At 37.4% G+C, this 14,912-nt stretch overlaps 1 protein-coding gene across 1 annotated transcript in view; it reads left to right on the plus strand.

Annotated features, from left to right (window-relative positions):
• Nucleotides 1-431: 431 nt before the first annotated feature.
• Nucleotides 432-14,912, plus strand: part of LOC126335333 (tetratricopeptide repeat protein 39C-like) — an 80,976-nt gene continuing 66,495 nt past the window's right edge. The window contains exons 1-2 of the mRNA XM_049998490.1: nt 432-1,121; nt 9,420-9,557. Of these exons, the coding sequence (XP_049854447.1) occupies nt 966-1,121; nt 9,420-9,557 (294 nt within the window). The 5' untranslated portion in view covers nt 432-965. The remainder of the gene's footprint in view (nt 1,122-9,419; nt 9,558-14,912) is intronic.

The raw sequence follows: 14,912 nt of genomic DNA on the forward strand, positions 1-14,912 counted from the left end.
AATGGCACACGCTTGGAAGTATCCATCCAACATGTCCTACTGATATCTATTTTACCCTTACAGTTACCAGGTACCTCATTGACACGTCACATCACAACAAGTTGAAATTCACTAGATCATACTTCCCAAACACCAATCAATCTTGCCTCACAAACTTGTGGACGTACATGTGAACTCTCTGTAAGGCTTAGTTTTGTTATCTTTACCACAATAATTTAAGCTCAGTACGACCCCTTTTAGTTTCTTCCGGAGATCGTTCTTGTTTGCATTCATGAAGAATAAGAAGTTAATTCTGTATGTTCTAAAGCTATATGCATATTCGTCGGTGTAAACTAAGATACCACACTCTCGGCTTTTTCTCAAACGAACCAAGGGGACAACATAGAACTTATATAGAACGGTGGAACTATCGTCAAGGTCCTGTAGCTAGCCGAAGGAGACAATGTGTACGTGTGTATAAGAGTAAGATTTTGTAAAGGATCTACTGATAAATAATGAACTAAAATATTCTGATAGTGATCGATAGTATCAAAGTTATAGTCTTACTGTTCTCCAATGGTTTTATCTACGTTTGAATAGCTTTGGCAAGTTTATGTTACTTTGGCTTGTTTGACAGAAGAGTATGTCAGGCTAAGTAAACAAACGTCGTTGGAATATGTCACCGTAGTGTGATACATGGTTATGTTCACAAGTTTGAGGTCATACATCGCACAGTACGACATAAATTCTATGTTTGTTGACCAGCAGAAATTAAATGCTATTATGAGTTGAAGACCACTTGCCGAAATGATCAACGTCTATGTAGATTTTATTGGTGAACCTCATGCAGTATACTAATATTGTATTCATATTATTAAGAGTACCATTTAACACAGAAAACAGTTAGCGCTACCAATGTCTTAATCAAATCTATATAGTTTGACAATAATTCGATCCCCGTAGCTGGTAAAATACAACGGTGCAGAATGCAGGTGAATGGTAGGAGTGATTACAACTGGAATTTGGCGAGGGAAGGCATTCAGTTGCTTCTAAATAATCGAATTACAGAAGCTGAACAGTTGTTTGGTGAAAGGAAAGACAATGTGCAGATGGCAGCGGGCTATTGTTTCGTTACTTTCATGGTGAGTACTGATCTGTAAAAGAAGCCTGCCTCTGGCCTTAATTTTTTTTGTAGATGTCATAGCAGCAGCGTTCCGTCGTGTAGTCGATGTTCATCGAATAATTAATAAACATCTGATTTAGTGACACAGTTCATCCAGTCGTGACTGGCCAGTGACGTATCATTTGCCATAAACAGTAGCAATAGAGTTCAGGTACATGCGTATACGTAGACTTTGATATTGTGACACTAGTGCAGTTACTTAAGTTATCACGTTTACAGTTGATTCAAGACTATCTTGATTTCATTGTAAGAATTTTTGCTAAGAAGAGGTTGAAATCTTAATCCAAGCTCATTCGAACCATGAATATTAGTCCCCACGCCAGTACGAATTAAATAAGAGGTTGTGTTAATAGAATGACAGAGATAAAGATGCATTTGGGACGATTAAATGAACATTTGCATTATGTTGCTGTGGTAGATGATTTAGAAGGAACAGATCTGTAGAAACAATTAAATTAAATTAGGTACATGTGTGTTTCCAGGTGTTCATTGTACAATAGGTAATGAAATAAATCTTTGAACAATTGGATTTTAGTGCTATAAGGGCATATAAGACACTTTTGCAGCCATCACCAGAGCTTTTTGGCGTTTTTCTGGATAAGTTTGTTCCAGTCCATGAATAGGAGATCGTTATGTCTGAATAACTACAATGAAAGCTGCTTAGAATAACACAGTAGGATTTATATCAAAGTGTTAAATTGTGCCACACTGTAAACCTACAAAGTATTTAATGCAACTGCATACAAGGACACTTTTATATTATGAGACAGTGTGGATAAAATTACCAAAACAGCACTGGGAAGATTTTATCAAATAGATGAAAAATAAAATTAGCATGGGAATTCCAACTTACGGATGCTGTAGAAAAGAATTTTAATTCCTGTAGCATTTTGAAAGAAAGAGTTGCCTTAAGACAATTGAGTTTAAGTATATGATGGGGGGTGGGTAGAAATGCAGGAAGCTTGTCACACATGATTACAATATTGAATGGCAGGAAAAAGAGAGACTGTGTTTAACAAAGATGATTAAGTTCTAAATTGTGTAATTACACACAGACCAACATTATAAAAAGCAGTGTAAAACCATAAACTCTTTATTTGAAGGGGAAGAACACTTTCTTTTGATCTCATTTAAATACATCCAAATTTTATTTTTTCTCCTTGCATCAGGAAAGAAATAAAGGGTATTGATATTAATTTGGAAGGTAAGACAGTTTTCTTAATCAATTTTTGTTTTGCACCACACTTAACAAAATGCAATGAAAGGTTTTATTATGAAGCCCTAATGAGGAAGTATTGTATAGGATCGGGGAGAAGAGAAGTTTGTGGCACAACTTGACCAGAAGAAGGGATCGGTTGGTAGGACATGTTCTGAGGCATCAAGGGATCACCAATTTAGTATTGGAGGGCAACGTGGAGGGTAAAAATCGTAGAGGGAGACGAAGAGATGAATACACTAAACAGATTCAGAAGGATGTAGGTTGCAGTAGGTATTGGGAGATGAAGAAGCTTGCACAGGATACAGTAGCATGGAGAGCTGCATCAAACCAGTCTCAGGACTGAAGACCACAACAACAACAACAACATTATTGATCACCAAGTTTCTCAAGTCTAAATATTCTTAGTTAGTACCTGACCAAACTGTATTATAGGGAGAACTTTTCTAAGGTTCCTGTTGTTTATAAATTAAGAACTTTCAAAAATCTGTGTCAGCCATAACACAGCAAATGACAGCGACTAATAATCCACAAGAATTACTTTATCATCATTGTGTTTGGTTTCTTCTTTGCTAAAATCAAATATATAACAATTCATTTTGATAATATTGGTGATAGATATTAATAAAACAATAATCTTTTCAAATTTAAAGATGAGTTCATCATCGCATGTGGCTGCATACTGACCGACTGAACCAGATCCTGGGAGGTATCAAGAGTATCTGAAAAATGAAAGACACATGCCGAAAAAAGACAACAATGAAAAATTAATCTTGGAAAGAACACCCCACAAAGCAAACAGCAAAAGGTAAAATTGTATGAAAGGGGGAAAAAAACGTAAACATCGGGAGAGGAAGAAATAATCCATGATTAAAGTCAATGATAATGAATCTCCTAACAAAGTTTACCCACGCTGACAATCATTAGACAAACAGTGAAAAAAAGTCACGAAAGCTTTACCTAAGAGCCTTAGTAAATGGGGAGCTGTGGTCAGTCAGTTAAATTTAGAAATGGTACGAGATGCAAAGAAATTTTTAAAGAAAAAAGTAATTGTGACATCAAGTTGCAAAGAAATAGATGTGAAAATGATAAATTTGTATCAGAGAGATGACATTAGTCATCAAGAACCAGCGAAACATGGTTTGTGTTCAGTCAAGGCTTCTGCATTAGCATCAGTGAAGAAGCATTCTCCTTATGCATATCTCAGAAGCACTCTCTCTTTTCATTGAAGATATCCCTGGAGTTACAAAGTGACGAAATCCACATTCTTTACATGAAGTTCTAAGCATGTTTCGCCATATTCAAAAATGCCTCACAGTGTCTCTGAAAATATCATGCAAACATGGAATTTTTCCTTTCATGCATTTATTGTGCATTAACAGAAAAAACATATTCCAAATAGTTGCAATGAACTTAGTGCTGGAATATGTGATCCAGCAAATAAAGATTTTATTGATGATCATTGTGAATATTGTGCTACATGTGTATTTCAAACAATTTTTGAAGAAAGCAGCTTGGGAAAGCCTACAACTTTATGCCAGTGGGAAGCAAATGATACAGGTTACCTGGAAAATCCTCAAATGTGAGGCATCCAGTGCTAGAAGTCTCGAAACAACTTCCTTTCTTTAAAAGACATGTTGTCATAAAAAAAGTAAATTAAATTTGATGAATAATGAAGTAGTTTTGCAAGTGGACTTTGCAGAAAATTATTGATTTCTCAAGGTGATATCCAGACTGTTCACTAGTCCGATGACCAACTTACTGTTTTCACTGCAGATGCTTGGCATAAGAAATTATCCTGTTGTAGCTGATGATTTGGAACATGGTAAAGTAGCAATTTGGGTATATCTGCAAGTAATTCTTTCTTCCTTAAAAGAAGAGTATCCTTGTCTCAGAACAGTGAAAATTTTTTGAAGCAGTGCAGCTGTAGGAAATGTGGTACCAGTGGCAGTGAATATGTTATAAATGGTACACAGAGCACGATAGACAAACCTTTACTTTATGTGCTGGATGGAATTACATTGTGATCTACACTGGTCAGAGGTTTGATGATACTAAAATGGTCACAGATACTATAATTCGCTCTACTGCACAGGGCAGCGATGTCTTTTTCTTCAATCAGAGATGACGTATAGTCACCACATTGCCATAGATCCCCCCTTTGACCGTAGTGCAGAGCACAGGAGAAGGGAAAGTGTTGCAAAGAGATGAGGTGTCGGTGTTGATCTGTTGTGGGGCCATGATGCCCGAGACCGTGTAATCTCTGAGGCAGACAGGAGGCCTCCTGCGGAAGGGATCATCAGACAGGTTGTGCAAAGTGTTAGCCAGGGGGCAATGATCCATGTAAACAGTAACGGGTGTATACCCTGTACTCATCTTGAAATTAGTGGACAAACTCGTACATGGCAAGTAGCTCACAGTCAAAGGTTCATCACTTATACTGTGTGTCTGAAAGTTAACAAGAGAAAACTGCAGACGTTGGGAAATGCTGGTTACTTCCTGTTGTAACGTGGCACTGATAGTGAGGTCACCCGCATCCACTGTTACAGCAAGGTGGGCACTGGGAGACAGATGAGTCAGTGTAATAGTGTGTAGTAATTCATCCTTGATTTTCTCAAAGGTGGATTGCATAGGAAATGTATACTCGAGGTGGAGTCTGGCATTGAGGGGTTCGTCCTTGTGTGATAGCAATACAGTCTGGGTGTATGTGGGAAGTTTCAATGGCCACAGTGTCCAGAATATGCAGTCAGGCATCAGTGTAGGATCAATCTGGATTTGTAGACATCACCAGAGTGAGGATGGCGGTTTTTCTCCGAAGGTTTCTTCGTGCATAACTACATGTTGCTGCTGTTCCGGGGCGCATGAGAGGCACTGGAGCAGCAAAGCCTTAGTCATCTCGTATTTGTTGTGAATGGGTGCTGCCAGGAATAGGTCGCTGTTGAGGTGGCCAAGTGAGGTAATAAATCTTGCGTCATCACCATCAATCTCGTGGGCAGACATCAAGAACTTGCATATAGCAAACCATACTTCCTGACAGTTGGTATAGAACGGAGGCAATTAAAAATGAGGCAATGAGGCCGAATGGTGTGGAGATTGTCCATGGTCTGTACAAGCAAGACTGGCCAGAGCTGACTAACACAGCCAGCCTAGGAGTGACAGAGCATCTAATATGCAATTGCTGCATCTTCGTTCAAATGCCTGTCTGGTGGCGATGTGGATGGCACGGACGTCACATCATACAGAGCATAGACCTTGGGCAACATGCCATACTGATGAATGGGTTGCAGAAGCACTGCTTCCCTTTTATGCATGCCCCTCAACTATGTTTGTAACTATGAATACAAAAAGAGAGAGTGAGAGATTCTGATGAAACATTTTTTCCCTTGGAACTCCAACCAAAACTGTCAACTTCGAATCTAACCCAGGCAGTAGCTTATGCTATAGGACAGTATGTCAATACAAATATTTTTTAACAACAAAAGCTTTTTGCTGTGATAAATATGATGGCATTAACGACCATCAAACTTAGTTTTAACTTACATTGCTTCTCTCAATGATCACTATCTCCACAAAACCTCTTTAGGTGTAATAAACAATGACACCATTATGTCAACTCGCAACCAAACTGTCACCTTTAAACCTAAATTAGTTCTTGGTTACAGTACAGGTTAGTACAGCATGGCAACTGAGATTACGTGTTCACATTCTTTGGTGATTTTCTAATTGAATTCATTGGCTTTTTACTAATGAATTCATTGGCTTCACCAAACTGTGGTCTATCAACCTAACCTAGATCTTGGGCTACAGACTGCTACACTGTCCTGTTACCCCAACCAACTGTTCTGTTCTTTACCTGTGTGCACTTGTATGATGTCACATACCACATCATCATCATGTCATGGAATGAAACCAACACCCACTATTGGTTGTTCCAGTTCACCCAATATTTTTGTGAGTAAGTAGACACTGTAGTGACCTTACATATAATATGCATTTAATAAAATATATTGTATGTAGAGAGTTTAACTATTAATATTATTCTCACCTGATGTGAGGATAAAATGAACTTGAGGCATGTTGAAATATGTAGTCTATCATCATGCTTATGAGTGTATAGAGAAGTACCCCCCCCCCCCCTCCCACTCCTCCCTGTCCCCACTTATGAAGCAAAACTGAAAATGATTGCCGTTGTAAGATCATGCAGTGCTACCACTTACAATCGATGACTTTCATTAACTTGTAAATTAATGTGTAATACAAAGAAATAATTTTCATAATTTTGTTTGTCGTGTTTCTTCCTGGTTTCTCATGTGATTATTGTTATTTGTGGCAGATTTTAGTTAAATGCATACAACTTGTTAGAAATACAAGAATGTCTTATACTAGCCATCAGCTTTGATTTTTGGTCTAGCCATCAGCTTTGACTTTTGGTCTATCGAGATGGTGGATACAGCCATATCACCTCTATCCAATTTGGCACCCATAATGTCACAAATTCATTGCAATTAACAAAAGAGAAACAAATTCAAAATTTAATCATAATAATTTTAAGACAAGCATGAGACTAACAGGACATTCACAGAAATTGGGAGGGCAGGAAATTGGATGGGGAGAAACAAAACAAATGACATTACATAACCTGGCACATGCGCTCAAACAAAAGAATATGCAAGAAATTATTAATGCCAATATTACGTAAAAACCACACAATTCAGTATTGTCACCTTCAATTAATTTGATTATGTGCACTGAACTATACTCAACAGGATAACCACAATAGGCATCGAAAAAATGTCCCACATAAATAGCCACAGATGTTAGTGTGCCGCTTCTGCAATTCACGTGGTGCACCAGCTCAAGGTCAAATCAGCCCGCCCGATTAAAAATTCCATTCTGGGGAGGGGGGGAGGTTTACAGGGATGGTGACAGGAAGGGCATCCAGTCCCCCAATAAAATTAAGAACGTCAATGTTGACCCCATGTGGGTATGGAATAAAGGCAAATAAAGAATTAGGTGGGAAGTTGAACTTTACAATCCCAGTGAACAATTGAATCTGCAAAAGTGGTATTGAAAAAGTCGGTAGAGAAATACCCAGACCTTGCTGTAAATGCTGGTATCAAAATCTTCACTTGATCTGTATAGCTGGAACAAATTTCACAATACCCTTATCCCTAAGTAAATATTATTGACTGCCACACCCAAGCCACAAATTCATATGTTGATTCATTAATATTAGTTACATATAAAACCAAATCACAAGCTACTACACCAAATAAAAGTATATGAAACACTTTGAAAGAAACAAAAAAATCAAAAATACGTACTTGCCAACCAAAATCTTCCATCACACACAAAAAAAATCCAGACCTAAAAAAAGAAAAAAAAAGAAAAAAGAAAACTTAAGAAAACATCTGGACATGTACTACAATCATTTGTAAGGTAGTGAAATGTGGGTAAGAAATACATCTACTGGTATAAATCATAAAAATTGCTATACAGTGTGCTTAAAATTATATTTTAAGAGAAATATATGAAATATGTAATAGTTGTTGGCAACGGAGGTGTTGACTGATGAGACAACATGGCAGAACAAATGAGAAAATTGCATTTGATTAACATTGTCATGACAAGAAAATAAATAAATGCAGTGGCAAAATGAAATATAGTTAAGAATTCAGTAATATAAAATGGGATGTTCTGTGAAATGTAAGTTGTACTCTTAGTTCTTGGCTAACCACCACCTCTGAAATCTGATCATTCAATAGGACCCCACCAAATATTGTGATTCCTGCTTGTGAACAGCCAAACTGTCACATCTGAACCTTATAGTTAGACTTTGCGCTATGTTACAGACCGATCCATCACCACTCCCAGTTTTCTTCCATTCACATTCATTGGCTTCACCACCTCACCTAGACTATAGGATGTGCTACAGATCAATCAGGCACCATATCCAATTTTTTTCTATGTTAGTTCATGCATTACTGAAAGAGGCACCACTTCCATCAGTTTTTGACACTAGTTCTTACGTAATCTGCAAGAATTGCTTCTACAGTCCCCATTTAGCATTGGCAAATTTTCTTTGACCCTGATTTATACTTAAGTTTAGCCAAAAAGCCACTACTCATTAATGAAAAGAACACTAAAACACAAAACAAAAATACCCTCTATCCTAACCTCTCTGTATCACAAGATGCCCATCAAAAAACCACTCACCCATCAATGCCCAACACAAAATACAAATAAAAAATAAAATTAACATAAATTAAATCATACACTCCATCAAAATAAGCAAGAATAAAACAAAATCAAGCAGCAACTTTTGTCAGCTTCATGTATTTACCACATTTGTGGCATTATACAAGTCCATCCACAAGCCATATAGTTGCAGAATGTCAATGGTACTGGTCATATCTTGACCCATAGCAACATTCAGTGAATTTATTTGTCATATCCATGACAGCTACTAACAGTTCCAAACCAAAACAAAGCATTCACCACTATCTAGCTTCAATTGCAATCAGTCAGTAATAACAACACGATGAACAAGTTTTGAAAGATCGTAGTTGTGATTGGTCTTTTTTATTTCAAGTGACCAATCACAATTACAATCTTCCAAAATTATAATGTCATGCTCAGTGAGTGGCAATGATAAAATATAAATGATTCCTCACAGCTAAAGCACACCATTACACCTAGAACAAGGCCATTGTTAACAGTGGCCGAAATGTTGCTTTCTCCATTTTTATACATTATGATGTGGTACAGTACTCGGGAAAACTTTTATGGCAACCAGTTCTGATTGCAGAAGTACACATAATTATGCCTGTATATTTTGAAACATTGAAATGCAATACTAGAGTGCCATGATGTACTACCAGATTCCATCTTCATGTGCAACTCTTATCCATAATGTCACAGAACACAGCATTGTTACATCATGGGTCAAAGTTGATGCCTGTATTGTATGTTTCTGTTGAGCCATGTTTGTAAACATATTTAGGTAACTAATTTGTTATGTTCTTTTATCTCTTGATGTAGAATGCACTGATGACATTTGAAGAGGAAAAACTGCAAGAGTCCTTACAAACTTTGCGTGATATGGAGAAACGCTGTGCTCAGGACATTGGGTGGCTGAAGACTGTAAAGAATAAAGTTTTTGGCAGTGATACAGGAATGGTAAGCTTATGTAATATCCCTTTACAATTTTGAGCCTTGGAAACAAGTACAATGCCGGGTAATAATAATAATAATAATAATAATAATAATAATAATAATAATAATAATAATAGCTTTGTTCAACATTGAATGGTACACTGCACATGTACAAAGAAACATAAATGATTAAAGTTATTTGTACAATACACAAGACACATTCTTCTGAATACGTCGTTAATTTACAACAAAATTACAATAAGATGTTTACTGATTTCTATTCACAAAGCATTTGTTGTTCTTCATTTAAGTATGGTACTCTTCTAATGAGTAGAAAGGGTGCTTTACTAAAAATTTCTTAAGTTGGTGTTTCAGTTTAATTGTAGGAAGAGCCATGACTGCACAAGGCAGTGCATTAGCTAATTTTATACCTGCGTACTGAGGCCCCCTTTTGTAAAGTGCTGTTCAGTGGCTGCCAGTGTAAAATCTTTCTTTATTTCTAGTATTGTACTGGTGGAAATCTGAATAAATGTTTGGGTGCAGTCTTTACACAAGCAATATGGCTTTTAGAATGTATGTATTTATAACAGTTAACACCTCTGTTTTTGGAAACAAGTTGCGACAAGATTCCCTATATTTTGCTCCACAGATTATTCTCACACCCCCTTTTTTTAAAGAATGAGTAGCTTATCTAGATTAGCTTTGGTTGTTGCCCCCCAAATTTCAATACCGTAGCTCAAGTGAGAGGAGAAAAGAGCATGGTATGCAGTCTTTAGGACTACGGTGTCTCTACAGAACTTGCTAATAGTAGTGATTGCAAATATATTTTTTGACAACTTAGTTGCTAGGGAGTCAATATGTGTGTCCCATTTCAGGTTGCTTTGGATTGTTATGCCAAGGAATTTTACACTAGACTCTTTCTTTACCAATTCGTTGCCCATGTATAATTTAATTTCAGTATTCAAACTACTTTTGTTAAACTCCATCAAACATTTAAATGGCTTTCATTAAAAAACTGAACAATTTCTTTTGTCACATTATTGCACTCAGCCTCTAGTTCATTACATGATTCCATTTTACATACAATGGACGTGTCATCGGCATACAGAACAATTTTGGGATTTATAGTACAGTATTTAATATAATTTACATAGATCAAAAACAGAAGGGGGCCCGACACTGAGCCCTGGGGCACACCATATTTTATGCACGTGATCTCTGATTTGTAGACAGCACTTTCTGTTTTAAGTAGAACAAATTGTTTTCTATTGCTCATATAACACTTTATTAGGTCATAAGTAGCGCCTCTAATGCCCATTTTCCATAGCTTGTCTAATAGGATGTCAACGTTCACACAAAGGCTTTTTCCAGGTCTAGGTATACACCTGCCACATGTTCCTTGCTTTTGATACCCCCTATCACCTCTTCAATTAGTTGAGCAGCTGCAGTGCTAGTTGATTTACCTTTTAGGAATGTAACATAAATCAAATGCAATCAATTTACTTAGATGGACAATGCTATGTACACAGCAAATGTATTGCAAACATTTGATGACACAATTGAGGAATAAGATGTATGTACATTATTATTTAATTACAAAGAGTGCATAAGAATCTAAATGCTATTTGTTAGTGCTGTTGTTTTGTTAATACAGGCACACTTATTCAATTTAAATGTGTGAATCGGCAAATTATCCTAATTATGTCAAGGGAAGTCTTTGTAGATAGAAATGAAACAAAATAAAAATTGAAAGAATTAATAGCGTCAAAACTGTATGGAAGTTAACAGCGATTATTACATAGTTACACGTGGTGTCCCACAGGGAATGGTCAGTATTCAAGAATAAGACAGGAATGGTCATTCAAACTGAAAGAGCCTAGCAAACATGGGCTGTTAAGTGCATGACTTAGAGCTATGAGCTCTTGTTCATTTTTGCTACTGTGAAAAACGTCTCTTCTACTAAACAAGTGCTTGTAGCTCTTAAGGTATGCATTTTAGAGACCATGTTCGCTAGACTGTTTTGTTTCAAATTATAATTCCTGTCATATCCCTGAATATTGACCATTTCTCCTGGCACAGCCTCTATATTTCAGAGGTGAATTTTGAAAATGTTTACTACTTCAACAGTGTCTAGTCATTGAGAACAGAACAGCACTAGGCAGAAGGTACTTACAGAATGGAAGAGTGAAGAGGCCATTGTGAATCTGAGCCTGAGAAAGAGTTGGAGGACGTAATGTAGAATCGTAATTTTACTGTCTCATAACATACATAATTGGCTTAGCGTACAGGAGACTCAGCAGCTTATCATAATTCACTACTGGCCATTAAAATTACTACACCAAGAAGAAATGCAGATGATAAACGGGTATTCATTGGACAAATATATTATACTAGAACTGACATGTGATTACATTTTCACACAATTTGGATGCATAGATCCTGAGAAATCAGTACCCAGAACAACCACCTCTGGCTGTAATAACGACCTTGATACGCCTGGGCATTGAGTCAAACAGAGCTTGGTTGCATGTACAGGTACAGCTGCCCATGCAGCTTCAACACAATACCTCAGTTCATCAAGAGTAGTGACTGGCGTATTGTGACGAGCCAGTTGCTCGCCCACCATTGACCAGACATTTTCAATTGGTGAGAGATCTGGAGAATGTGCTGGCCAAGGCAGCAGTTGAACATTTTCTGTATCCAGAAAGGACCCGTACAGGACCTGCAACATGCAGTCGTGCATTATCCTGCTGAAATGTAGGGTTTCGCAGGGATCGAATGAAGGGCACATGGGTTGTAGCACATCTGAAATGTAATGTGCACTGTTCAAAGTGCCATCAGTGCAAACAGGAGGTGACAGAGACGTGTAACCGAGGCACCCCATACCATCACGACGGGTGATACGCCAGTATGGCGATGACGAATACAGGCTTCCAGCGTGCGTTCACCGCGATGTCGCCAAACACGGATGTGACCATCATGATGCTGTAAACAGAACCTTGATTCATCCGAAAAAATGACATTTTGCCATTAGTGCACCCAGGTTCATCATTGAGTACACCATCGCAGGTGCTCCTGTCTGTGATGCAGCATCAAGGGTAACCACAGCCATGGTCTCCGAGCTGATAGTCTATGCGGCTGCAAACGTCGTTGAACTGTTCGTGCAGATGGTTGTTGTCTTGTAAACGTCCCCATCCGTTGACTCAGGAATCGAGACGTGAGTGCACAATCCGTTACAGCCATGTGGACAAGATGCCTGTAATCTCAACTGCTAGCAATACGAGACTGTTGGGATCCACCACAGCATTCCGTATTACCCTCCTGAACCCACCGATTCCATATTCTGCTAACAGTCGTTGGATCTCGACCAATGTGAGCAGCAATGTTGCGATACGATAAACCGCAATCACGATAGGCTACAATCCGATCAGAAACATGATGGTTTCTCTTCCTTATATGAGGCATCACAACAACGTTTCACCAGGCAATGCCGGTCAACCGCTGTTTGTGTATGAGAAATCAGTTGGAAACTTTCTTCATGTCAGCACGTTGTGGGTGTCGCCACCGGTGCTAACCTTGTGTGTATGCTCTGAAAAGCTAATCATTTGCATATCACAGCATCTTCTTCCTGTCGGTTAAATTTCATGTCTGTAGCACACCATCTTCGTGGTGTAGCAATTTTAGTGGCCAGTAGTGTAGATTATACATAGAATACAATAATTATTATAACATAACTACAAAACAAGAATTTATTTTTCTATGCTGCTCAAATGGCCAGATCTTCATAAAATAAAAACCCCAACAGATTAATAGCATTTTTGTATCAGAGTGCTATACTATTTTCTTCTTGTTGACTCAGTTTCAGCCTTTGTTGCATATTTTCATTCTCACATATCGGGAGATGTGTGCAAAAAGACTGAATCTGTGTATAGGAAACATGAAACTTTCCTTGTTCCTATTTTGATACCTGTACTGGAAGCTATTTGAAAGGAACAGATCATGATTATCATTTGTGAAGAGAACTGTTTCCCCTATAAGTATAGTGAGGGGACACTTGTATATTTAGATCTCTTAATAGTGGCTGACAAGATTCTCTTGGCCTTGGGAACATACAATTCTGATTTTTTTTTTCCTATAAAAGCTAAAATTTTTGTCATGTTGCTAGCAGTTCCCTAAAAGGAAATACTGTTTCTCACAGTTGCCACAAAGTAACTATAGTATGCTATCTTCTTTTGTTACTTTGGATAAGACTGGTATAGCAAAGGCTGATTTATTTATTAAATAGTTTGTGTGAGGACCATGATAGATTTCTGTCCAACTGCATTCATAGGAATTTAAAAAGCTCTGCTTCATTTAGTTTGTGACATCTGTGCATAATCAGAATATAATTTATTTTAGGCTGTTGTGCCGTAAATTGCATCAGCTGTGTGTTTGTAATATTGGGTTGGTGCATAAGTTCTTAGTGTTTTTTCTGCAAGATTAATAAAGACAGCAGATACACATAACAGAGTCTTTAGTCACCAGTAATATATTCTCCTTCACTCTTTACAGCCATCTGCTAATACTGGGGCACCTTCTTGTGATTTTGGCTTAGAGCATGTAGTACCTATATATCCAATTATTGAACCTCCCCCATTGCATAAAGATGTTGCACGATGGTAGAATGATCACAGTGTGTCACATTTGTGAATACTGATGTAGATTGTAGATTAAAGTCTTTAAACAATCTTAAAGAAACACTGAAGGTCTTCGTGAATGTGATGAGTCACTCATGTCAAAACGCCTCTTTACAATGAGAAAATCATTTTTTTTTTTTATGCTCTGTACTGTGGTATTATCCTCGTACATAGCACAAAAGTTTCTGGCTGCCTCTGCTGCTTTTACCCCTGTATTGAACTCAAACAGGAGAATATGTTGGAAATGTTCTGATTTCTCCAATTGGCACTCCGTTTTCTAGCAACCACAGCTCCACTGTCTCCAAATGACATTATGTAAACTCAAATAGTAACAGTGAAGTACAAATTAAACAATGACAAACAGTAAATAAACCAATAGCAAGCAGAATACCATTGTGCAAAACAAAAATGCTACAAACTTATGCACCAACTTGATATTTAGCTTTATACCATTTAGATGGAACCAGGCAGATAGGTTTTGTAGAGCGTTAATGACATTTTCAGGCATTTCTTCTGTATTTTTATTTTCTATCTGTACTGATGTATCATCAGCAAATAACACTTAATGATAATGTATGTTTGTGAGTAAGTCATTTATGTAAAAAAAGAAAAAGGATTGGGCCTAGGTTTGAGCCTTATAGTAACTCTCTTGAAATACTTCTCCACTTCAAGAAGTACTTTCCTTTGCTGGATATTGTGATAA

The sequence above is a fragment of the Schistocerca gregaria genome, chromosome 2, assembly GCF_023897955.1.
Source record: "Schistocerca gregaria isolate iqSchGreg1 chromosome 2, iqSchGreg1.2, whole genome shotgun sequence".
NCBI classification, from domain to species: domain Eukaryota; kingdom Metazoa; phylum Arthropoda; class Insecta; order Orthoptera; family Acrididae; genus Schistocerca; species Schistocerca gregaria.